At 38.0% G+C, this 27994-nt stretch overlaps 1 protein-coding gene across 1 annotated transcript; it reads right to left on the bottom strand.

The window, feature by feature from the left end:
* Positions 1–553: 553 nt before the first annotated feature.
* SLC5A8 (solute carrier family 5 (sodium/monocarboxylate cotransporter), member 8) lies at positions 554–27994 on the bottom strand. The gene is made up of 15 exons (XM_004676484.2): positions 27641–27994; positions 23817–23882; positions 22235–22286; positions 19695–19762; positions 18528–18682; positions 17091–17231; positions 15166–15295; positions 11514–11602; positions 10532–10644; positions 7581–7648; positions 7100–7186; positions 6391–6590; positions 4256–4359; positions 961–1037; positions 554–731 (listed from the first exon to the last, which is right to left on the bottom strand). Exons 1-15 carry the CDS (start codon positions 27992–27994, stop codon positions 606–608), a joined length of 1830 nt encoding a protein of 609 aa, XP_004676541.1. The 3' UTR covers positions 554–605.

Here is a 27994-nt window from a genome sequence, read left to right as displayed (position 1 = left end):
CTAGAAATGTAGATACGAAGCAGAACTAAATGGCCAGGAACTCTAGGTAACAAGCAAAAGAGGCAGGAGACTAAACACCCAGCTACAAGACAGCCATGCTCATTGGGCACATGGTCATCCCTGGCAGGATGATTCTCACTGCTTCCTTAGACTAGAGTTTGTAGGAGGAAGAGAGCCCTTTTCAATAGTAGTTATGACTTTGGCAAAGGTTAAACCTCGTCTGGTAGCACCAAGGCATGGAAAATATTTAACAATGTCCAAATTTAAGAATATGAGTTTGACCATGAAGTATGTGTTGTGTGTGTGGTTAGCCTTTGGCATACACATCGTCATAGCTTCCTGAATTTTCACAATGACAGTTCACTAACATAAAAGAAAGATGGAGGAAATGCTGACGCTGAGATTCATAATCCATTGTAGCTTCAGTAGTGAGTGTCACAAGGGAAGTCAGGATTTTGTTTTAACAAGATATTATCTCCCAATACATTCCTTGTTTTGATAGACATAATAGACACAAAAAGGAAAAAAATCTAAACCTGATCCAAATATCTCAGAAAACATGCAGATCTGAGATGTGGTTATGATCATCTAGTGTCAGAGCTGCTTCAAAAATGAGTCTCCTTGTCCTTGCCACTTTGATCTGTCGGGATCACTTCAGTATGGTTGAAGGCAGGATTATCAGTTCCACCATCTTCTACTGGGTGAGATTTATAGCTTAAAACCTGGTTCTTCTAAAAAAAAAAAAAAGTTAACATTCATTAGATCACTAGTAATTGAAAAACTTATTAATGAAGAATAGTGTAAAAAATACGTATATATTTTTAAAAAAGAAACAGGTCATTAAGGAACAGAGAAAATACCTTCTTTGATCATCACTGTTCAAGAAAACACTAACTAGTACCCTATGCAGATAATAAAAGCAGAGTGTTACTAATTTAAGGAAAAAGAAAGCCAACTTACTTTCTTAAAGTCAAAATTGGATAAAAAGTCCTCTTTGGTTAGTAGAAATTTTTTGTCTAAGTTTTGTTTTCTTCCACCTGAAAAAATATGGAGATGTTACTTACATTGTTAAGACACCCACAAATGCCTGCTGACACTCCATCATATGGGCATTTACCTTGTGCACATTCAGCTCTGCCCACCCATTAAAAACATAAAGAGGATCTTTTAAATAGTGCTGGGGATCTAGAAAACCGTTTCCCTGTCCTTAGGCTCAGATTCGTCAGCTTCTACAAGCTTCTTGCTGTGGCAAAGTATGTCTAGCGTTTCAAGATAAATGATGACTTAATTCAAGACAACTGACCCATCTGTGCCTAAGTAGAGTGATCTGGCAAATACTGGTAGGAATACTGACTTTAAAGCATCCTCCACAAGCCATATCAAGCCATCTGCCTTCCAATAGTGGGGTCACCCTTTTCCCATTTATTAGCTATGGATGAAAAAGTGTGTGAAGAAATGCAAGAAATTATGAATTGAAGGATAAATTATCCAAAGGAAAATTAGTATGTTGGATTTGGATCCAAATCCTCTTCCCTTAACAACAAAAAAAATATTCTGTGATTTGGTATTTTATCTGTGGATTAATAAATATGCTTTTAAAATCATATATGTCAGACCATGTGATTCAAATCACCTAAAAGTATTTAAAATCCGGATTCCTGTACTCTAACCTGGACTAACCTGAGGGTGGAGCACTGAGTCCTGACTTTTATCAAGTCTCTGTAGTGACCTTATGTCCTCAAAAGTTTGCCAGCCATCACTTCAGTACAAATACTAAACCTTTAATTATGGAATTTCTGCTGTTCTGGAATTGGGATCAACTTTCGATTTATTCCTTCAACATTGTTCAGTGCCTACTATGTGCTAGAGGTTCTATTAAGTGCCGGAGAAACAGAATGAATTAGACAATCACCACACTCAAAGCTCCTGGTCTACTTGGGAAGTTACCTCCATTTTACTGATAACAAGACTCACGTGTGATTAGGTAAGGCAAAGTGCCAGCCAAGTCTGTTTGGCCTGAATTCTAAGAGATTGCTAGTACCTTATGGGAGCTTCTAAATTTATTTCCCAGAGAGCCTAAGGCTTGTGTATTTCTAGATTTTTTTTCCCAAGGTGCTCAATGCTGCTGAGAAGGAATATGTCACTTATGAAATTAATTAAGGTGATTTTTTTTAATCACTAATGCTATATCACTGATACAAAAGCACTTCTTAAAACAAGAGATAGAGATGGTTATCAGTGTCAGCGTTTTTGAGGGGTGAAAGGAGCACTCAAAATGTATATCCTGACACCCTATTCTCTTAAACAAACAAAAAATATGGATTGAATAAGCACCAAAAATCAATAATAGGGACTTTCCAGATCTGGACAAATAGGTTCCTTATGAAAAAATGTTTAAACTATTTCTAAAAATATACCAAAAGAGGCAAGAGAATAAGTCTACGGTTTTGATGACTTTATTTAAGAGGAAAAGCACTGTCCTTTTTGAATATAAAGGTAATAGTTTAAAGCAATTGTTTGACAAGTAAAAAAATAGCTACATATTTTATTATAAGTAACTATAGCAATAATAATTACAATATAATAATAGCTATCATTGCACCACCTCTGAGTGCTAATATAGTTGATTAATTTGAAATGAAAGCATCATCGGGGCCTGGAAGTCGGTGCACTCAGGTGCCAATAAATCATGAGTAGATGTGTAAATGACTGACAATGGCATTTTTTTTAAAAAGCAAGAAAAATACCATTTAAAACACTGATCAATAAAGTGAGTGAGGGTGGGGTCTACAGAGGAGTACAGCCCTGGCAGTTTCATAGCATAAAGGAAAGACATCTACATATTTGGACAGAATGTGGGGTTTCTGGCTGTAGATCACACATTTGATAAAGAGGACAGCGGCACTGCCTCTACGGAGTCTAGTTTCTATAGCTGTGTACCCTGAGGGCCGCAGTCCCACCAGCTCACCGGCTCCACTCACTACCCTGGTCTGAGCCTCCGTGGTTGCTCACCTGGATGATGGCAACAACCTTCTACCTGCCCTCCTTCCTTACCGACTAGTCTCAAAACTGGATCAGACTGCTCCTTTGAGAATTACTGGAAAAGTAATTGAAAAATATCGCATATAGTAGACCTACAAGAGAGACATGGAAAATAGGAGAGAAAAGACAGAAAAATTAGAGGGGCTGTCCAAGGCACAAACATTTGACTTATGGGATTTCTAGAAAGAGAAAATGGGAAATAGCAGGGAAAAACCAAAGGAGTAACATAGGGAAATGTCCCATAGCTGAAGGACAGGAGTCTTCCTACGAGTCTTCCTACTGATAGGGCCCTACTGAGGGTCTCGGGCAAGGCAGCCATTGTGAAATATGTCGCATGCAAAGGATCAGCTGATAGCATGATACTGCCCCACTCAACAGCAACAGAGGAAACTGGAAGAAAATCAGAACATCCTCTGAGAAACAAAGTCATTTTCAATCGAGGATTCTGTACTCAAACAAATGACTGGTCAAGTATAAGGGAGAATTAAAGACATGTGTTTCAGACATACAGTTTTCAAAATCTCTTCTCTTGTCCACCCTCCCTCAAGAATGGTCTGTAGGTTGTGGTTCATCCACTTCAGGGAGTAAACAGGAACCAGGAGAAATGGTACAAAGGGGTACAGAACAAGGGAATCTAAGGATGAAGACAGAGTGAGGTGTCCAGATAACAGTTGCTTGTAATCCCAGAGAGCAGTGCTCACTATGGGTAGCCTTGTTTTGAAATTGTAAAAAAAAATTTTAGAGTTTGTGAATATCTGAGAAAAGCCTTTACAATAGGTTTAGATGTCAAAATTATAACTACTGTTCCTTGTTACACATGTCCCCTTCTTTACAACTATATAGAAACAGTATAGGGGCCATCCATGATCGAGGGGGAGGGCCATTATAAAGATATGTGTTAAATTCCTAACAATGAGTAGCTGTATACACTTTTTTCAAGCATTTTGTTTTTAATTTTATAGCAATCTGTGAGATAGATAGGTCAACATTATCCCCGTCTTAGTTACAATTCAGGGTAGGTATATAGATTTGCCCAAGTTCATACAGCTAGTAATTAGCTGAACAAAGATTAGACCTTCAAGTTTTCCATGACTAAAAAGGAGCAAATAATTAAGTTGTTCAGAGGACTATAGTAACATAAATAGCTACAAAAATACAGATACTGAAAGCTGGCATAAAGGTAAATACAAATAAATATCTTGATATTAGTTACCTGTTGGTAAACTGACAAGCATTCCCACAAATATTGTTATCAAAGTCCCAAGAGTGCTGAAGTACAGATATGATAGAGAATACCAGTTATCCATCAGTGGGGTCCTGAGAGAGAGCAAGAAAGTAGTTGTAAGATTTCATGCAACACTACTAGCAGCCAAGAAGTTACCAAGAATCCTCACAGAAAGTCAAAATATAATATTTAATGATGTTTGTAAAATCATAATCTGTGACACCAATGTTATCTTATTGGATCAGAAATTTAAAGTCCGACTTCACCTTTACCATATACAATAATACTAAATGTCCTTGTTTATTCTTTCATCTTTGCTTTATGTCCTCATCACTGGAGGGTCCTCCATGAAAGAGATAAATAGGCCTCCTGCTCCTATGAAGTTTCCTTCTCAGCTCTGTGAGTCTCTTCCCTGCCTCCCAGCCACAATGAATGAGGGATCATTTCCTCCAGTGTGGCATCAGGCCTTCGGGCCTTCATACATGTTGTTCCTTCATTCTGCAATATATCTACCCAATTAGCTCATGTGATCATCCGCTAAGATGGCTTTCCTGACTCCGTCCAGAAGCAGACTCTTCTTCCTTTTCGCTCCCATAATAGCAGATAAATACCACTTGCTGTAACTTATTAATTGTTTATTTTCTAGTCCATCTTACCTTCTGGTCATTTTCTATGCCAAGAATGACTTTCTAGACCTCTTTATCTAGCCAACCTCTACAATATTCAAGTAGCAATACATCTTTGGAATCTTCACTTATCTATGCTCTAGCTCTGTTTGTTTTAACAAGTATTTATCAAGTTATTTATTGGCTACTTACTATGTACTACTTGTTATATATATTGTGCTTACTGGTATAATTGTTATAGAGATTTGCACATTCTCTCCAGCTAGACTATCACTTCCTGGAAGGTGGGAACCACAGTGAATGGAAGGAAAAGACTTTAGTAGATAACACATATATGGCCAGCCCACCACTGAGTATATGGTTCATGTTCAAAAATTCTTGCTTATTTGCTGAGTTATTTTATGAATGAACTAACATATAAAAGGGATTATTATGGTACCAGGCACATGGAAGACCTCAGCTAATTTATTTGTTAGGAATCAAATGACTATTATGCCTTAAACTCCTACATTAACAGACTTATTTGAGTCATAGGATACATGCTAAGCAAAACTGAAAAAAGAAGTACAGATACCCAAATGTCCTTCCACTGACCCTTCCATTAATCTTCTCCCACGTTGTGACTCCCTCATGACTGTTTACCACCCCTAACCATCACTGGTGCTTTCATGCTTGTCCAGACTGCTCCCTGCATTTCCTTGCCCCTCTCTCCACAGCATCCCATCTAGTCAACCCCCCCATCCCTCTTGCTCTGAAACTACATTCTCTCTCTACCCATGTAAAATTTAACAGCCTTGAACTCCCAGTGGCAAACATTCTCGTAGCTGAATTCTCTGTGGGTCACAAAATGCCAATAGTCTACATGTCTAGTCACTATCCTTGCCCAGGTGTGTGGCCATTTTAAGAGTGAGATGCCCTGTCTTGACTCAAAAGTAATAACTCTCACATAGTTCATTCTAGGGAATGAAACACTCACTGTTTCCTTAAATCAGGCCCCATCAGTGGCCAGAAGCTCAAAAGCATTCCAAAACCTCTAGCAGGAAGATGACAGCTATAACTCATTGCTAATATTCTAAAAGTTAGTCTTTAAAATGGAACAAATAATTATCATCTACTATATTTAGATAATTATAACTTTTAGTTGGCAAAGGCCATACTTCAAAGATTATGTAAGTCATATGTCTTTTATAATTGAGGATTTCGTTTTAAAAGTACTTTGGTTAACAATGACAATTGTTAGAGCTGGTATTTGATAGGATTTATTCATGAAGCTTTGAGCGACTATTCAAGTCTTACTGAGATGTGTAGAAAAGGCAGAAGTTTCTACTGAAATTAAGAAAATTTTTTTCTGAATGATTAGTCTGACAGTGAGATGCTCTGCCCAGTTTGGAATTAGGCAAAATCATAGTACTGTAGGTAAGACAATACCACACCTGGGATACTCCACTTCTCATATACACTTTTGAAAATGTGATATTACAAAGCCTAGTTCAATACCTTCCAGTGTCATGTATTCCAGTACTAGTAGGAAATGGCATCACTGTGGTCATTGAATCTGTTCCGTTAAATGTGTTGTTACAGCCATAGGTTTCAAGGCTTAGTGGCATTGTTCTCTCATCGAGTGGAGGATAAATTTGAGCTCCAATTCCAACCCACAAAGAAATAGCAAATCCAGTCATCAAACCAACAAGTGCTCCCTGTAAAACAAGACTTCTTATTAATGAAAAATAATGTAGCTTGCTTTGAGATGAAATCAATAATAGAAGGTTAACTTAACATGATCCAACCCAAATTCAACAACTTCCCTCCTAACACCATGGACCCTTGCAAGATCCCTGGCAGTTGTCAAATACAGCATAGGTCCCCAGTACTCCAGCCCCTGGGGATTCTGTTTCTTTGTTCCCTACATATGCCTTGCAGATCCAGATTTAATCAATCACCAATCTCTGCCTGTTTTTCTTCATGGATGCTGTATACTTGCATTCTTTCCATAATTTCTATAGCCAGCTCTCTATTCTGGCTTTCTGTCTCTTCAAACCCAAATAAGGACAACAGTCAACAGTTGACGGTAGCAAATTCAATTTGAGTAATTGACAAGAGAAGTTACAAGGACAGGTAGAGAAGTAGTCTTTACAATCAATAAAACCGTAGTGCTACTGCTGTAGTCGAGAAAGAAAGATTCCCATCATTCATTCTTTATACTTACAATTGAGTTGGCAAAAGGAACCAAAATTCCCAGAGAAAACAAGCCCATAAGTGGTCCACCAACCATGCCAAATATGCTGAGAGCTGCCTGTGAAAACAATAAAGACAGCAATTAGTAATCTCAAGTTCAAAGTCAAAATGTTTCATTCATTCTCCAAAATGAGGATTTTGTATCCAATCTTTTCCTGAAAATCATAGAAATCTTGTCAGTGGCAAAGAGGTAATTAGAATTTGGAATCTTCTGCTTCTCACTTTTAAGTGTCCATTTGTTCCTTCTGGTACCCTCAATAAAAGAGATAAAAGGAAAAGAAAGTGGGGGATCCTGGGAACACATGTGTGAATGCATACCTGGGGAACACAACATTCTTCCTGCCTCATTCTTCAAGATATCAACAATCTTGTGCTGAATAGTCTCAAAATCTTCCTCAAAACAAAGCGATGGATAAGTACCACTGACATAACCCTCAATGGTCACCTCTTACCTGCAACAAAGCTCCCATCAGTGATGCCAGGGCAGCCATGCCAATACACAGGGCTCCAAACAGCACACCTAGGCGGACAATGGAAAAGCCAGTGTAAAGCCCAGACGCAGGGGATTAGAATTCACAATAGAATAAACTACCACTCTTTGAGTCAATGTGAATTATATGACTGTGGTCAAGAACAGCCACAGACATCACAGCCAGCCAGACAATGAAAGGGTATTTTTCTGCAGGGTCAGCAGTGTGCAAAGAGGAAACAAAACCCTGATCTTGTGTTCTGAGATTAGTTACAACACAAGGTTATGTAAGTAAGAATCCCTGATATTAACTATAGGGATTTAAAACTAAGAACTATTGTGTTCTAATCTAATCTAATCCTCCATAAACATTTGTTCTTAAAGGAGGCTCAGGTCTCTGTTTTCAGTTTGTCAAAAATAGGACACAATTCAGTTCTGCTATCCCCATCATGCATGGGAAGGGAAGTAATGAACATGGGAAATTCTGGTCTTGTGACCTTACGAGCTCATTTCCTCTGGGAAGTGGCAGCGTACACTAAGAGGTGGGTTAGGACTTTTAGACCAATCCATTCTCCATCACCATCTCCAATTCTTCCTGTGAAAATGGCAAGGAAAATGCCACTTCAAGGCAGAATTTGATTTCCCATTCTAGTGAATTGTTTCTCCCAAACTTCTTTAAGGAATTCTCAATCCACAACAGTGATCAGTTTATGGGAATATTTTTCTCTTTTTCAATATCCTCCAGATTTTTTCCAAGTACATGTACCAATTTTCCAATTATATGAACATTAACCCAAATTTAAAGACTTTTTATTTTTATTGCCTATTGAGTAAAAATCACCTGAAATCAGTTAATCTCCCAAACTTCAAAATACAGAAAAAGTAAGTAGGAAATTTTCTTGTAAAAGTATTATGATATTCCTATCTTACTTTTATTAGCATAAAAAAATCTTTGCTAAATAGGTTGAGTAAATAACTTTATTGCACCTTAAAATAATTTCATCTTAATTTTTTGCAGAGTTTTGATGAGTTTTGATGTTTCTGAATCCTACTATAAATATTGTTTCCAGCCCTAATTTCCTTTTGTTAGCTTATGAATAATCACAACTGTCATTTTTGGTATTTGGAGTTATTAAGAACAAACTCCAATTATTGCCACATCTATGACATTCTTCTCACACACATACCTAAGACGATTTTATATAGCCTTTCAAAATGAATGAAAGCCTTGTCTGCACTAGCAGAGTTGATTTGCATTTGATCACCAGCAACATCACTCCTTGAGTGCTGGCTATTGCCTTTCATTTTATATGTATTATCTCTAAACTTCACAATCCCCCTTTAAGGCAGATATTCTTTGTTCTCATTTTCCCTATAAAGAAACAGGCTCAAATGGATTACTGAGTTTGCTTGCAGCTAACAGCTAGTAAATTGATGAAAAATGACTGTGTTTGCCTGACTTCAAAGCTTCTACACACTCTACTAAATCACACAGCTTCAATAATCCCATAATGAGCCAGTCTGAATACTCTCTTAGAGCATTGTCTCATTCTAAAATTATGCATCAGAATAATATACATGATGAAATGATGCAATACTATCTAAAATTAAGGGACACTGAAAGATATAATATAGTTTGTTTACATACATAATCCAGGCTACAGTCATAGTACATGTATATAGAATTATGATTCAAAATAGAGTATGACTTATTATTTCTTTGACAATTTACTAGTGTTATTGTGTTGAAGTTATTTTTAGAAAAAAAATTTATTAGTCATTCATTCTGAAACACATTTTCCCAAGATGTCAAAATGAAGAATGAAGTATGCTAGCCAGATAGTTTTATTAGATATTTTTTTTCTTACACTATGGCAGTCTCCATAGTTCTCTGGCCACCATATCAGATGTGAACCATCACCATATTCTTTTTTGTTCTTCTCTTCCCTGCTTTGCCAGATTTTTTTTTCACTCAGATATTACACTTGGGAAATTTGGGAACAGAGAGCCCTTGAGCCTTTCCATTCAATCTGATATTTAATTCCTAATAATGTTCTAAATTATATGAATAAAATGTTTGGATTCCTGGCACAATTTTATTGTACCTGTGGGTTCTACAATTTTATTGAACACCTCCAGGACAGCCTCAAGATAGGCCAAAAACCACAATTTAGTGTTTCTTTTTCAATCCATACACAGATGGTAGACCTTGAACTGAAAGCACCTTCTCAGGAAATACATTAACAGTGTGGTTTTACATCCCTAAGAATATCCTAACAAAGAATATTTCCTCAATGGACTCAAGTGGAGTGGTGTGGCTGTAGACTTAAATGGACTCAAGTTGAAAAGGAAAAGTGTTGACTTTTGTTCTTAGCTAAGCATTTTGGGGACAGGATGAAAATAGGAAAGAATGGGCCACCCTGGTGGTACAGAGGTTAAAGACACAGTGTTATCAAGCTATTGCCAGCTTGAGTTCAATCACTGGCCAGAGAGGTGACCCACATGGTTTGGCAGACCTCTCCTGTCCCACCTGCTGCTCCCCTGAGTTGTGTATCTCAGTACATCCACCTGTTCTGCTCCCCACTCTGTTGCTAGTGAATCCTCTCACCCACCACACCTCTGGCCTGTACCCCAGTTCTTGTATATGTAAATAAATAATAAATCTAAAAACAAAAAGAAGAAGAAGCTAAGAAGGAAGAACAACCAAATAAGATGCCTAGAAGTCATTCTTTGGGGCCCCCTACCACTGACTTGCTTGAGGGGGCCCCCAATCCATTGGCTGCATTGAGGCCACTGCCTCTGTCACAGGTGTGCACACGCATCAACCTGCACACGTAGGGGGGCTTGCTCCCTGCAAAATAATCTCTGCTATCTCTCAAAATCACCTTTTTTAACTTAAAAAATTAAAATAAAATTTGGAAAACAAAAACTTACTCAGCCCTTGGGAAATCCAAGAAAGAGACTTTTCTGAGAGTGATCTGAAGTGAGGCTTGACCAGATCTTCCACAGTCACTGCTGCTAAGGCGTTGATACTGGAGGACACTGTGCTGCAAGGGAAAATAAGTTTTTCTTTTGTCATATTTTTAACTTTAACACTTTAAGTGGGAATGAGAAAGGGTGAACAAATGGTCACTTTTGAAATGTAGCCAAATTCGACTGTATTATTTTTGATCATTTTTAATGATCAAAGCATTCTCTTTCTGGAAGCTGTTGTCATGCAAAAATGATTCAGGCAATGTCCATAGACTTAAGAGCACTAAAAATGAAATTTGCATCCATTTTACAATTAATTCTCAGAGCCTTGGGGAAAAAATATAGATATAATATAATAATATGAATTGATATTATTACATAAAGATTTCAAAACATATTTTTCTTTGTGCATTGGAAAGAGTAGTATAAACCCTCACTAAATATCATGCTCATAAATATCAATAATATTACTGTTCTGGATTCTCACTAATATCTGCTGTGCATGTTAGTAATAACAAACCCCTGGAGCAAATACAGGAAGAAAGTGCAGTGAGTAAGTTTAATTGCAAAATAAGTTTCTTTGGACTGTGTGTACTATTCAATATGTAAAGAAGAGATTTTAATTCAAATTTGCACTCAATCATCTGTAGGAACATGTTTATTTTAAACAAAGATGGAAGGCACTGATTTTTAATAATGGTAAAAACTACCATGAATTAATCATCATTATTGTGACTCTGCAGGGAAGGTGAATAGACCAAGTTGAAAGCGGAGACCAATGATGACAGCCTGCAGTTCGCAGAGACCAGTCATAGAGAGAGAATACAGGGCATCAGTGACCATCTATGACCAAGCCCAAAGCTCTACTTCAGCCTCCAGGCTAATCAATAACCAAAGAAAGATCCCACTGGGGAAATAATGTATTATAAGTCATAGTTCATACCTTAGAGTACCACTGTAAGCACAGGCCACAAAAAGGCCAGGAAGTCCTGGGAAATCTTGTAGAATGTCCAGTACCAAATAAGGCATGAGCTGAAAAATTCCAAAATTTACTCCTCGCTATTAGTTGTTTATTATTTATAAAATTAAATAAAGTGTCATTTATCATGCATTCTTTGAGAACTGAAGGGAGTTGTTCCACATAACTATAATTTCCAGTTATCTAAAATTAAACTCCTAACAAAGAAAGGAATACAACTGTGATTTAGGGTACAAGCTCTGGATTCAGACAGAGGTGGAGCTGATTACTTAATTTCCCTGTGTTTCTGTTTCCTCATCTGCATCAGAGGGAAGACGCTAACCTCAAGGAGTTGTTCTAAAAGCTAACTTACGGGCCTTCCTGCTGGCCTAGTGGTTAAGTCTCAGCACTATCACCTTCACACTCTGACTTCAAGCCGCAGCCAGGGAGCTGACCCACATGGCGCAGCAGACATCTCCTGTCTAGCCTACTGCTCCCCTCAACAGTATGTTTCAGTTCAACCTATCTGTTCTGCTCCCTACTCTGTCTCTGATGGATCCTCCCACTTCCCACTCCTCTGGCCTGTACCCCAGTTCTTCTATGTCTAAGTAAATCTTTAAAAAAAAAAACAAACAGTTAAATTAGGTAATCTATGGAAAGCTCTTAATACATATGTAGAATATAATAAATACTGGATAAAATATTGTTCTTTCCATTGTTTGGAAAAATAAATCAACTGAAAGTAAATAATTTACAATTAATTCTCTGTGTTGAAGTAAGTAGCCTTCATTTAACTTTACTCCATCCTCTAGGCACTTTCTGTGAACTTCAATCACTGCCAGGGATGAAAATGTATAATTGCAACTGAATATAGTATGAGACATGATGATAAGTGGAGAATAAGCTTGGGAAATTCTAAAAACTTGTTTCTTTGAAAAAAAAAAAGGTCCTATTACAACTTTATTTTTCTTAAGTTATTTTTATTGAGTTTTTGTTGTTTTATAAATTCAGGTAGCAATGGCTGACAGCATTGGGTATGACTGAGATGTAGATCACCCCCTTAGGTGCTGCTACCACGCCACACCCACCACCAGACAGTCAACCCTCCACCGTAATCCTCTGTGCTCCTTCCCCACTTTGTCTTCTCTCCCTCCCCCCAATTTCTTATCTAGAATTTTCCATTGTATTGGCTTTATCTGACCCTGTTTTGTTTCTTGATGTTCCAAATACAAATGACACCATCCAGTATTTGTCTTTCTCCTGGTGACTTATTTCACTTGGCATAAAACTCTCCAGTGCCATCTAACCTTTCCAGAAATAGCAAGTACATGAGTAGGAAGGGAAATATCCATTCACCTGCACTGAAACATTATTGATTCCTTCTCCCTTAGTACAGAGTGGATGACAGGCAAAACCCTATCTTATCCATCTCTGATTTCATTTAATAATAATTTACTTATAGGATAGGAAAGAATAACCTCCACTGGAGCAGAGATCTGTCTTGAATTGTTTCAGGAATGATTTCTTCTTTTTCCCTAATCTCACAAGTTCTTCATTTGCATGAAAGGGAATAGCACTTCCCTCCATTAAACTGAGACCCAGTTTTCCAAAGATCTCCTAAAAGTTTAATTGCAAACAGTATTTTATACATAAGCAAAAGTAAAGTTCCTAGCCTTGGTGTTTATAAGTTCTAAAATCCTTTACCCAATCATTAAGATTCTCAAGAGTCTTTGGTGTGATATTTCATATTCCAAATGGCCTGTCAGGATAGGTAGAATCAATAAGGTAATATTGATGAAAACAGAAAAACAGTAAGACTATTTCTAGACCCTAATGCTTCTTCCTCAGGGTGAGTTCCAACAAGCACAGCAGAAACACCTCATTGTTCCCCACAGGGTAAGGCTTTGAACTGATCTTATACAAACTGTTTTATTGGTATTATATCCCCAGTGAAATGTTAATTGAATTCACTCACCAACTACTACAACAAAAAATAGAATCATCGAACTAGAAAGAAACCTAGCTCTTTCTCAAAAATGATGGTATATATCTGTAAGATCTCCCTGTCAAATATATCCTATGACAAGGAATCCCAAGGGTAGGAAATTGTAGGTCTGTTTTGTTTTGGGCCTACAGTACAGGAGAGGTTCATTAGGGACACTTTTTAAGTCTCTGTAGTCTTCATGATACAAGCTACAGACAACGTATATATAAATCAAAAGCAATCTCAGCTAGAGAAAATATAAGGGAGTGTCTCCATCTACACGTTAAACACAATTCCTGGATTCTCTGAGTGAATAGAAGGATCTATTGATCAAGAGGAGAGTACAGGTTAAGATAAGGTTGAGATACACAGCTAAAGGATGTTCTCATCTTCTGCTTCCACAAACCTGTATTTTTCTGAGAGTTCATGATACACTTGCACCACCATAAAATTTAATCTATTTGCATTTAATCTATTTCCCTAGTGATTAACATGGGTGTTTGGTTAACAAACAAGTCATAGAAAAAAATTTTTAAGATGTATTTCTATTCGTTTATGCATACAAGAACTGGGGCATAGGCCAGAGGTACGGGGAGTGAAGAATTCAACAGAGTGAGGAGTGGGGAGCAGAACAGGTGGACTTACTGAAATACACTGCTGAGGGGTGCAGTGTGCAAGACAGGAGAGGTTTGCTATGCTATAGCTATATGTGGGTCAGCTTCCTGGCCTGGTATCGAACTCAGGCCATAGCAGTGACAATGCTGAGACTTAACCCCTAGGCCACCAGGGAGGCCCCTTTGAAAAGAACTTTGGCAAGAACTTTGGGAACAAAAACTCAAGCTTTGGAGTTAGGTAGGCCGAGTTTGAATTCTCGCTATACTTATTGAAAAATGGTATATTGAAGAGAATTTCAAACTGTAGACTCTGGTGGCAACCTGCTTAGATTTGAATCTAGCTTCAGGGATATTAACTGGTTACTTTATTACCTCATCTGTGCCTCTGTTTCCTCACCTTCAAAGAAAGATAATATATCAGAGTGTAGCTATGAGGTTAAAAGTTGAAATTTATACAAAGCATTTATGATAGCTGTTGTTCAGGGTATTTGATGAATGCTTAAAATATTATTATTTATTAGCTAAATAAATATGAAAATGATATAATCTTCCTAGTAGTCATTCATTTCTTCATCTATAATATTAGAATTTAGGACTGAGAGAATTGAAAGGGATAAAATATGCAAAGCTATTAGCACAGAATGTCATCACCCAGCTGGTACTCAATAGATGTTCACTTATAAGATCTGTTTCTCTACCATTTAAAAGCTGTAAGGCAAACTATCTATAAATGAGTGATCTACATATCAATAGATGCAGAGAAAGCATTTGACAAGATTCAACATCCATTTATGATTAACAGTCTTAATAAAACTGCAGTAGAAGTAAAATACCTCAATGTAATAAAGGTCAGATACGACAAGCCCACAGCTAATATCATAGTTAATAGTGAGTAGTGAGCTCTTTCTCAAAGATCAAGACAAGAATGTCCACTCTTACCACTATCATCAATATAGTACAGAATTCCTAGCTTGAACAGTCAGGTAAGAAAAAGAAATAAAATGGCATTAATGTGCATGGAAAAAAGCATGACACTGACCTGGTCAGGTGCAGACACTTTTTTGTCTGTCCAAGGATCACAGTCATGGTATCTGGAATACAGAGCAAGTCCGCAAAACACTGAACAGGTAAGGATTGCCCAGAGTCCCAGAAGGTTGATGTAGAGAGACCTAAAGAGTAAAAACCAAAGCAGCAATGACCATTTTAATTTCTGTTCTAAAGATTAGGAAACTTGGCAACCAGAAGATACCTTCATGACTATACTCAATAAAAACACATCATCTTATTATTATTATTATTATTATTATTATTATTATTATTATTATTACATTAGTCTATTTTTACATATTTCTGTGTGTTTTTTCATCTCAGTTGCAATCCCCTTGGGTTTCCCATCACCAAATAAAAACACATCATCTTTTAGTTACCAAAACTGTTGCTTAATTCATTTTGGCCTAACCTTCTACTTACGATATCAATCAGCAATATGTTTGTAAATATTTGGAATAGATGAGGTTTTCCCATTGAGGGAATGTGTCCTCCTCGCCATATTTCCAAGGGCATCTAAACATACTGCTTTAGGGCTTCTTATGAAATAAAGATCTTAATAGAGCAATAATGATTACTCATTTTCTTTCTGAAAGTAAAGCAATTATAAACTGCTAAACATTGTTCACTTCTACATAGCAAATCAGCATACTAATTTAAGAGTGGTTTGTAACACCATCTACTAAGAGTGAAAGGTGATTTGTCCTTTGGGGACATGCCTCATCCCACGCAATGACCATTTTATAGTACGCAACACATGCTCCAGTACAGTGTACAGGTTTACCTATCGGTACTGGAGTCAGATCTGAGCATAAATGCCGGTCCTAGCACATGTGGCCCTGGGCAAATGTTTTATCCTCTTTGATTCTCAGTTTCTTCATTACACCTGGAGATAACAATGTCTACCTCACAGAGCTATACGACTAAATGAAATGTAACGTATCACTTAGCACAGTTCTTGCCATGTAATAAATACTTGCTAAGTAATAGTTATTGATATTGGTATGTTAACATCATTAATTCACTGCCTTAACACTTAAAGAGTAAACATTTCTCTCATTAAGCAGCTGTATCTATTACCTCCCTTGTGATGTCTAATGCTTTTTTTTTTATTTTTTTTTAAAGTTTCTTTTTTTTTTTTTTTGATTTTTTTTTTTTTTTTATTTGTGCATACAGAACTGGGGTACACGCCAGAGGCTCAGGGGCGGTGAGAGGATTCACCAGAGACAGAGCGGGGAGCAGAACAGGCAGATCGACGAAGTACACTGCTGAGGGGAGCAGCGGGAGGGTCAGGAGAGGTCTGCCACGCCATGTGGTCACCTCCGGGGCAGGCGGGAATCGAACTCATGCGGAAGCGGCTTTAGATTCTCAGTGCTGTGCTTTAAGCCGCTGCGCCACCAGGGAGGGCCTGTCTAATGCTTTTTATGCTCATTTACAAGTATAAAGCAGAAGCTTAGGAAGACTAAATAACTACTCAGAATCTCTCAAGCAGCAAGCATCAGAACAGGATTACAAACCCAAGATTGTGTCTGCAAATAAAACACTCCAGTAGTCTTGCAATATAAGTTCTGGGGCATTTCCTCTTTAGTTATACTGATTCATATAACTCTTATACCACTCTAGTTTTATTTTACATTTCGCATATCTGTATATATTTTCCCAATTTGATGTGAAATTTCTTCATGACAAGAGTCACTATTTATAATTTCTATTCCTTGCAGTTCTTTATATAAACATATGCACAACAAATGACTATTTGATGAGATTAGTTTTACTTACTAAGTCATATAGCATTTTCAAATATCTGATTTTAAATAAAAAGTACTTGTTATTTCTACTTGATGCTTTTATAAGTAGGTAGATGAGCTTCCATAAAAACATCTGATGGCTATTAATGACTCATATAGATTAACTTACATTTTTGCCTGGAACCTGCTTTTACAGGAAATATATCTCTGCACTTGGGATTGGTTGACACCATAAATGCTGGTCCACGTGAAGGTCCCTCCTATAATAATTGTCCAGAATGTATGTCTTTGCAAAGGGTTAGGATCAAAACTAAATGAAAAGAAACAAAACAAATCTGAACTACAAGTTAAAAAAAAAACTACAAAAATATTATATATACATATTTATTCCAGGTGGAAACTTATACACTATATATACATTTTTAAAAAATATAAAATTCAAACTATGCCTAACTTAAATTCAATTAAATGAAAATAGACACTTTCAGAGATACAGAAGTTCTGAATAGGATTAAGGGAAAATGAATGTTGTAATCTTTGAACATTTATAAAAGTTGCTTTCCCATGACCTTAGGAAATAGCTAAACAAATATGCTATACTGTAATCAGAGAAGAACATGAAAATGAAGGGAGAGAGTGGGATAGGGATAGAAAGGAGGGAGGAATTGGAGCAGAGGAGTAAGAGAGGAATAATCCTAAGGAAAAAACACAAAGCAACAAATTTTATGTATAATAACGTCTTTCATAGTACATGTATAGTAATAGTTCTAATGTATATTCCAACTCATTAAGTCAGTTAAATCAATTAATTCATGTTCTAAAACTGTCATGGTCACTATAATTATGCTTTCTTAAAATGCAGTGTGTACAAACTAAATGCTAAGAGTTAAACGTCACTATATGATATGCACTTAAGTTCAAAATATTGTTAAAAAGAAAGCTCAGTTTCCATGTTTGATGTATCTTTTAGACCTTCCTAATACATACCCTTGGAACTAATGATCCTATTTACCTCTGATACACAGTATGAGCTTGAAAAAAAATTCTACAAATTTGGGTTTCATAGAAGGTTTTTTATATGTATATATGTGTGTGTGTATACATACATATATATATATGTATATATACATATATATATATGTATATACACACACACACTATTTTCTATAAATTGCTTTTCAGGAGGATACTCCATCCTAAATATCACCTGACTGGACCTGGAAGAAGTCTCTTATACATGTATTTTCCAGTTTCAGCTTTCTAAACTACATCCTCAGCAGGCTGTTTGCCTTCTAAAGTAAACTACTTCAATAAAGAGATTATTTTGGTGTATTTAAGGGATTTAAGTCTTAGCACCATCATGCCATGGGCCTGGGTTCAGCCCTTGGCCAGGAAGCTAACCCACATATGGCACAGCAGATATCTCCCATCTTGTCCACTGCTCCCCTCAGTAAATCTTCCTGTCCTGCTCCCCACTCTGTTTCTGCTGAATCCTCTTACCATAATACGCCCAGACCCCAAACCCTACCCAGCACCTCTGGCCTATACCCCAGGTCTTTAAAGAAAAAGAAGTATTCTAGTATTCAAGAAATAAACAGCAACATACTTCCAGAAGTTTAATCTTCCACCATTATAGGCATCATTCAGAATATTGCCAATTCCACCTTGAACCACAACAGCTTGTATAATTACAGATGCAAATCCAGCCACCATGATACCAACTTGAAAAACATCCGTCCAGATAACTGCTTTAAGCCCACCCTTTGAGAGAAAAATAGAGTAGATTAATGCTTCTACTAGACATTTTAAGCATCTACATGTTCAAATACTATGCTAAATGAAAACATAGAGCTTGGCCAACAATACAAGAGAGAGGTATAGGGAGGGAGGATATTAACAGGGAGCATTTGGGATAGATGGGTGATTTTTAAGCCAAATCTTCAAATATTCACAGAGGCAAAGACAGAAGCACCTCCAAGCAGAGAAAACAGTATAGGGAAAAGTTTAGTGTGGTCAAAGCACAGAGCATACTGAGTGGCCAAATACACACTTCTGAATGAAGTGGACTGGTAGAGGGAAATGTGGGGAAAGAAAATTCACATTGAAATTGCAAAATAGAGAATCATAGATTTAATTTTATAGGCAGGGTTGGTACTCAACCAATATGCATCCAGATGGCCAGAGCAGTTGTTGAAATACTAAGATTATTTTATATTAGCTACTGCTACAAACTTTCGGTATATTGCAGTAGAGCTCCCTACGACCTTGCCTAACGTAGTCCCTTCTGAAGGCTTTGCAACTAAAAGATCCAGCAACCAAAGAGTTAATACCTAAACTACTAGGGATGCCATAATACTTGCACCACTAAAAGGACCAGAATCTGGTAATATTGTTGTCCAAGCCAAAATGGTGCTGATTCTCACAGTTACTCCTGCCTACAGACTATGGGACATTTTCTCAGGTTTCCAAACTGAGTAATAATATTGAATATTAGCACAGCTGTATAACCTGACATCAGTAAAGATGAATTAAGAGACAAGATAAGGGACCACTGCAATGGCTTAGATGAAGGAAAAATGCATCATTGTGATCAATGTCCTATGTAGGATCAAATTTTCCTCCAAATTGAATATTCCTTACAGAGAGCTACACTGCATAAGGGAGGAGTGGAAGAGTGATAAAAACAACCCAGTTTGCAGGGCACAATAAATAGAATTTTCAATTTTGCAAAGCAAGTTGTAGACCAGGAAGAGAAATAATGTTTTTGACATACCAAAGTGCAGTAGAATGTGCAGACCACCCCTGTGGCTACTACTGCGCCCCACAGATCAAATCCTGTGACTGGAAGAAAACACAGCACCATTCATTGTGGAACATGCATTAAAAAGGTACACTTCAAAAAAATCATCAGAAGAATGAGCATTTACCTCTATACTGACTTGCCTAAATGAGGTATAAATCTAACAGAATGTTCCAAAACAAAAGGGGATCAAAATTACTTGTTGAACTTGGTTTCTACCGTTAGACACCATACAAAGATCCAACATGGCTAAACTAAGTATCTGAGAAGGCATTTTTGATGTTATGATGTGGCTGTCCAGACTGAAAGGGGCTAACGAGCACTTGCCATTAAGGTCAGAATAAACAGACTCATCTATCAACCCTTGAAAGACAAGGTGCATGTTACTTTGCCAGGATCAAGATGGAAAAAGTCTATGTAATTTATTGCCATTTATCTAAGATATGAAGAAGCAGATTATAACTTTTTTAAATATAATGATAACCACTCCATGTCCCCAAACTTAGCAACCTTAGATGAAATGAAAAGATATTATCTGTCTAAGCTCGTAAAGCAAGATGTGGATGGTCTGAAATGGTTTGTGCCTAAAAATTAACTCAAACTGGACTAAAGACACAATAAAAGACCCAAAACTAAGAAATACATTGAAGGAAAGAAGGCAAAACACTCCACAACATTGTCTTTGGGGATTTGTTCCCAATAGCAAAAGAAGCAAAAGCAAATATTGATTCAAAAGGATACCTGCACCCCATTTTATTTTATTACAGGGAAGATGTGGAATCAACCCAAATGCTCAAAAATTGATGACTGGATTAAGAAAATGTGATACATATACACAATGGAATATTACTTAGTAATAAAAAAAAAAGATAAACTCATGCCTTTTGCAACAACATGGATGGACCTGGGAGGGATCATGCTTAGTGAAATAAGCCAGAAAGAAAAAGAAAAATACCAGATAGTTTCACTCATAGCAGAAGTATAAGGGATCAGGAAAAAAAAATAGCAATTGTAATAATGTAAAAATGTAAACAATCAACAACTATAAACCAGAGACATTTAACAGGGATAGAGAGGGCAATGGGATCAAAACTGGAGTAGGAAGAGTACCCAGGACTATGGTGATGGCACAGGAGTGAATTGGTGGTGGGAAGTCACTGGGGATTACAACTGAGATGAAAAAATGCACAAAATGAAGAAAGATGAAAAAAAAAAAAAAGAAACGCACACACACAAATATATACATAATGACTTAAAAAAAAAAAGAAGTCAGAAGAAATACAAATACCAGATGTTTCTACTTGTATGTGGAGTATAGAGGAACAAAACAAAAGGTCAGACAAAACCAAACCAATAATAAACCCTTGAAATTTGACTGCCAGGCAGCCAGAAAAGAAAGGAGGGCACCCAGTGGGAGAGTGTAGGAATAGTAGGTCATTGGTGGTGGACATGGTGTGAAAACATATTTGCAAAGATGTGTACCTATAGCCCCTAAAATAAATATAATGATGTAAACCAACTTTACCTCAAGATCCATAGCAATTAACTAATTAAATTAATTAACTTTTAGAAACAAAAAAAGTGCAAGGAAAATGTCTAGGATCGGCTGATGGAAATATTCCACATCTTGCCTTGAATCGTGATGCACAAGTATATATGATTTCTAAGCTCACCCGCTGTACACTTAATTTGCCTGTGTTTTAATATATAGAAGCAATAAAACAGTCAATCAAAATTCAAATGGTCAAAATGCAGTGCCATGAGTCTCAATGTATTCCCAGGGAGTAGTTCAGTAAACTGAAAAGAAAGAAAAGCCTCAATTTTTTCAAGATCTTCTTTATCCTACAACTGCACTTTAAAACCATAAAGCCAACACCTTCAATTATAGTAAATTCAATAGGTAACTTATTGAACTTACAGCTCAGTTCTTTACAGATGAAACAATCCATTCAAGTTGTTGGTGTTACTGACATGAAACATGGCTGACACTCAGAAGTCAAGCATATACTGTATTAAGAAATTCTTTGTAATAATACTGCTGTACTTTGTAAACTTTGGTAATCAACAGTATTTATCACAAAGTCAAGAAATTAGAGTCTGGAGTCAGCAGGGGGTTTCCACTTTACAAAGACTCCAGGAACTGCACCATGTTCTTCCCATCACAGGGTCCACTTTTCCATTTTACAAGAGACTGCTGCAGATAAACTCACTTGTTGATAAGAATTCAAAGGATGTGGGGTTTCCCCAAAGCCCTTTAAGGATATGACTAACATGTACCTTTACCCCAATAAACTCTACCAGTTTTGCTGCTTCTACAACTTGTTGATCAACATGTCTGATCCAGACACTCAAAGAAGTTTTTAATATAGACAATGAACTCAACATGCTCCCCCATCAAGTTAATGCAGGTTACCGGAGGCATTCCCCCATCTCCCCATCTCCCCAAAAAGAGAATAAGGTCTATTAAAAATAAGCAACAAATGAGCACACATGATTTGTTGCTATAAATGTACCTTGATTCAAAGCCAGGGCAGGGGCATAAATAACAATTCCAGTATATAGAATCTAGAGTGAACAAGAAAAGCAAATAAATATTATGAACTGATACATCATTAGTTGTGAAAAATGAAAATTTGAAGTTTTAAAAGCTTGCATGCTATTAATTAAACAAGTGTAAATTTGCACTAAAAATTGTGAATGCCAACAAAAATTACATTGCATCTTTTATATTATTTATTATTTTGCATTCATACATTTCACAAATATGTACTAACCTGAGATACAATAGTTAATAAGATAAAAATGGCCTTTCCCCCCAAATACCATTTTCAATGCATTTAATTTTTCAAATATATCATATAGAAGTTCATTAGATGACTACTCTCTAAAAACATTATGGGAAAAAATGTAAAGCATTTGCATGTTTGATTATATCGCATGGTAGTATTATACCAGTAATAAGGGATGCTAAAGTTCCCCTCTTTTTGGCAAGAATGAACTGACTTTCCAGTCATTATTCTGTTCAAGATGACAAATTTGAAGATATAACCACAGGACACCTTCCTCACACTTATCCAATTTTCATTTCTTATCATATTTCTAACAATGATCCAAGAGGGTCTAGACAGTTGGCAAAAGAATCCAAGCTACCAGCTTCAACTCTGCATCAGAATCTCTACCAGACTAGTAAATGCATAGGTAGCCTTTGGTTGGAGAAATGGAATAACAAATAGGGAGGAAAGAAAAAAACTTCTTCCTAGACCGCCATTATAAAACCAATCTCTAAGCACTTAGCTGCCAAGAAGATAAATATAAATGACAAGACAAAAAAAAAAAATGTTCTCGACAACTGTCCAGCAGCCTAGGTGGAGAGAGCAAGTCTCTATCACTGGTTGCTTGACAAATCTCTCCTTTCTATTGGTGTGAATCAATAGATCTGTATTTGCATATTCTTGAATTACTGGATTGTGTTCTTGGCTCTAAAAACTCCTCCAGAGCACATGGTTCTGTTGTTCCACACCCAGGGGAGGCTTCAATTGAGTCTTACATTTCACTTTTAATAAAGAATGCGGACTCATTTAAAAGCTTCCAAACAGAGAAAATTATTTCTTAAGATCTTCTTACATCAGCTAGCTTTTTCATACCTATTAGTCAACATGTTGCAAAAATACTATGAAAAAAATTGTTTTTCCTTTGTTCTAATTCTTATCACCAGTTACTACAACTCTTTCAAATATCTTTGTCTCCTCAATAATGCCTCACTGTCACTGTCATGGGAACATTGGGGAGGTGGGGTAAGGGCAAAATATATTTTCCTAAAGAATATAATTGCAGCCAGATCAATATAGGACTTACTGTTTACTTTAATCAGTATTTTTCCTTAAGAAGTAACACAGTTGTTTGAAACACTGCTTTATGATCGTCAGGATTAATGCTGTCTAGAGACAAGTATTTTTCTTTTGTTCGTTCTTCCTATTTTCAACACCTCATTTTTATATCTCATGTGTTTACCAGATAAGTTTGGCTCAAATGTCTTGATAGCTGAAAACATTTTAGATGACCAAAGGTAAAATAAATGAGTAGAGAGTTACTTACTGTTTGAACAATGAAGAGTATGGTTCCACACAGACGAACATATTTGTTAAATCGAAGTTCCAAATACTGTTTCCAGAAAAAGGAAGGATTGTTAATATGTGAAACTTCTGGACACTTTAAAAATCAGCAGCTTAAGTAAAGGGTTGAGGAGACAAGGGGGTGCTGGAGAGAAGAACGGGATCAAAACTGGAGTGGGAAGAGTGCACGGGACTATGGTGAAGGCACACAGGTGAATTGGTGGTGGGAAGTCCACAGGGATTACAACCGAGATGAAAAAATGCTTTGAGAACCTTTACCCCATAATCAGAAATACAGGAAAACTTGATTTTAGTAACAGACCCCAGCCTGGCAGTGTACATGCAAAGAACCCCAACCTTGATGAAGCCAATATCCAGCACTACCTTGTTTTTAAAGAGGTACAGTTGTCAAACATGGAGATCTTTCAGCCATCTCCTCATGGAGGCTGAAGTGAGTGTGAGAGACAAAGTAATAATCTTTGGACAGCATGTCTTCAACATCAGGTTTCTCCATGCTTTTTGCCATAGGAGACCATCTCTCCAGTTTCTCTGTCCCTGTCACTAGCTCCAGTTTTGAAGTTCTTTGCCTTTTTTAGGTAAGTATGTCTAATTGCTGAAGGACTAAAAAAACTAAAGAGAAATGTGTGATGTTGATAAAAATGCAGCAAACTGAACCAAGTGCTATGTATGCACACATCTATACTATATGTAAAATGTGTAAGTTAGATATTTCCCCCCAAGATTGGCTGGATCCAGACAAACTATGGGTGTAAGCTCATAGAAGACTACATCAGGATTGAGCCAAGAAATCCATCATGGTTGCAGCTATCAGAATTACTGGGCTGCTAGACCTGGAGAACACCAGAAGCCCGAGTCTCTGAACATTAGGCCCAGAGAATAGCTGTTGGATTTCTAGACACGGTACAAAGTAAGAGTAGCTGCCTATAGTTAATCAAAACCTCTCCAATTCCTCAAATTTTAGGGATGCTAAGAATTCCATTGAATAGAGAAAAAATACAGTTTGGGCAACTAAGTTCAAAGACACAGATTTCATAAGGTCCAGAAAGACCCTTGAGAAGTAGTGACTGAAACTGGATTCCTGAATTACACATCCTGTCAGTGGATCTGCAAGTTGTTAAACACCTACTGGAACTACACTTTAAAGGCAGTGATAAAGAGATATCAAAAATAGTTCTGTGCAGTCAGGTTTAGCTGACAAAGTATAAACAGGGCGGAGTTCATTCTTGAGCACGAATCCAGGATATCACTAGGTGCTGGACTTCTTAATCTGTAGACGGAGCTCCACTAGTCAGCATAAAATAAACTATTCTTCAAGATCTTGCTCATCTTGACCAATGATCAGGGAAATAGCATGTTGTCTAATTTCCCTGGCTCCATTGCCAGGTGCCCACCAGTAGTGGACACTCACTAACGTGCCCACAACCCACTCGTCCTCAGCCTTCTTTGCTCTCTGCACTGGCTCTGTAAGGAGGCCGCTGGGGTGATAACAGACTCACTGAGGTCTTCAGAAGCAGCCAGCGTGCCCCACCGCACAGTAGGCAAGTGTCCGCTCTGCTTCAAGCTCTTTTCTGCAACTTCACTGACTCTGAGTCTTTGTCAGCAAAATGGGGCCCTCACACTAACTTTCTTAGGATTGTTTGGAGTATTAGTTCAGATCATGGATGTAAAATATCCAGCCAGCAACCAGCACGTTTTAAACTGTTAATGTTAACTGTCCAGTTAATGTTAACTGTTTGCCATGTTTAGCTGAAGCACTGAATTAGCCACCACCTCTGGAAACATGTGAGAAATCTGTTTCTAGCTGAGTTAAAGTGGCTGCCCCTGAAGAGCATGGGTCAGCAATCATGAGAACAGCATTCACCCATGGGGACTGAAGTCCTCCTGCCAGATTCTTTCAACTGTTCCTAAGTTTTGGAGTTGGTGAACAACACATCAGAGCGCACAGACTACTGGTCCTGTCAGACAACGCAAACATGAGTTTGTGTATATATGTATGTGTCAGTATATGTACTAATATGTTAGAATACTCAAGTCCACCAAGAAATATGTTCTTTGACCTCTCCCTCCATACAAGAACATCCTTTACCCCATCCATTTTCCCTTTCACATTTTTACCAAAGACATGTGTGCAGACATAGCTTTCTCTATGATAAGAAAGTAACCATGACACCTCAAAAGACAAACTCAGGGAGAGAGAGCAGTGGGTATAAATGGGAGTTCCTACGGCCACAGGGAATGTGGGCCCAGTGTCACGCTCTCTTACATTTTCAAAAGAAGCAAGAATTTAGAATTTTGGCTCATCATCATCATTAAATGCTAAATTAATTTTTTCTAAAACACTTTAAGGAAGGAAAAGACGATTGAAGACTGAGGTTAGCTTGGGACATATAGCTTGCCACTTTCAGCAACACAGAGAATGCCATCCCACTCACTTCTGGGGCAGTGACTGAACTTTCCTAAACACAATGGCCAGATAGGAAGGCAATGCTATCTCAGGGGCGGCCTCACCCTGGATGATGTCACTGCACCCAGGCACTTTGTCACCAATACGATGTAGGTCTGTTCCCATCCACAGAACCAACTGAACCAGCCTCACTTGGAAAAGCAACTTCAGTGACTCTGGTCTGGAACAAATATACCTAAACTCAAGGACACAGGCTTTGGCTAAGGATTAAGACTCAATCTTTTGGATAATGGTCTATTAGAGAAGAAACTTCAGCAGGTTGGTTCATGGAGCTCGTAAATTAGTGCCTGGTTAAAGGAGACCACTGGGGTCACTGAACAGGACCCCACTCCTCCAAGCTTTTACTCTTCCCTTGGATCTTCCATTCAATATTCTTGAAACTAAATCAAACATTTATGATCTTTGCAAAGCTCTTTCCTATGGACAACTTGGAAAGACCTATAACCAGTGAAACTGCAGCAGAAGAAAGTGGTTTTCTTAATCATCTTTCCATGGAGAGAGAAGGTAGAGATAAGATCCTTGCAGTGGAATTTTTCTAGTGATCCCAAGATACCCACCTCTACTACCACCATAACCACAGCTACAGCCAACATTTACCTAGCATGCTCTTTTTACTTAGCAATGTGCAGACACTCTTCTTAATGTCACATTTGCTTCCTATCCATCCTCCCCGTAACTGATAAGACAGGTGGAATTACTCTTTCCATTTTGAGGTGAAGACGCAGGCACAAAGGGTTAAACAAATCCCCCAAGGTTACCCAGCCAGTAAGTGGTTGGATCTGATCTCAAAGGTGGGGACTGAGACAAGAAATACTGCACCTTAGCCTTCTGGGGGTTCCTGCCCCGCTGTGCAAAGTGTATATTTGGGTGCAGGAAGGAGGGCAAAGAGCAAATCCTTCAACTATCATGGAAACTGGAGTGAAACCTGAGGACTTCACAGAGGAGGAGCTAGGACTCACACCATTCTCCTCCTCCCAGCACCCCCCCCCCAAAAAAAAGTTTTAAAACGTTTTTTTTCTTGACTAAGAATCAAGATGTAAAGGCCAAAGAACCTTAGCCCACACTGCTATGATACTCTTTGATTAGGTCAGAAACACTATGATTAGGTCGGAAGCACCTTTTTGACACTCCTAAGAATAAGTTGCAAGTCCTCTCCCTCACTACCCAGTCTTGATTGGACACCTCTCCCCAAAAGGGGAAGGGGATGGCGGGGAAGGTGGCAGTCTGGACAGAGAGAGATTTTGATACAGTAGTGGGTCTCCGACCCATAAATTCCCGCCATGAGCCTGCGGAGTCGTCCTCTGCACACTGTTACCCTTTACCTCATAGGTGCTGGTGATCCCCAGTTTGTAGAACACCGGGAGGAAGATCTCCGCGCTGATGAGGACCACAAAGAAATAGGTGATGGCAAAGATGCTGAATATGGCCCCAAAGCGGTAGACCTCGGATGGGGTGCCCAGGACGGTGACGGCCGACATGAAGCTGGCGGTGAGGGACAGAGCCACAGGCACGGCGGTCATCCTGCGGCCGCCCATCAGGAACTCCTTGGAGGTCTGCTCGCCGCGGCGCCCCACGAAGGCATAGTAGATGCCGATGGCGGCCGAGATGAGCAGCATCCCGGCGAACACCACATAGTCCCACACCACGAAGGTGCCGATGTCCCGCGGCGCGCTCAT

This window comes from Condylura cristata, unplaced genomic scaffold (genome assembly GCF_000260355.1).
Source record: "Condylura cristata isolate star-nosed mole 26May11 unplaced genomic scaffold, ConCri1.0 scaffold00004, whole genome shotgun sequence".
NCBI lineage: Eukaryota > Metazoa > Chordata > Mammalia > Eulipotyphla > Talpidae > Condylura > Condylura cristata.
Note: the sequence above shows the minus strand (reverse complement) of the source record. Positions and strands in the feature narration are given on the sequence as shown.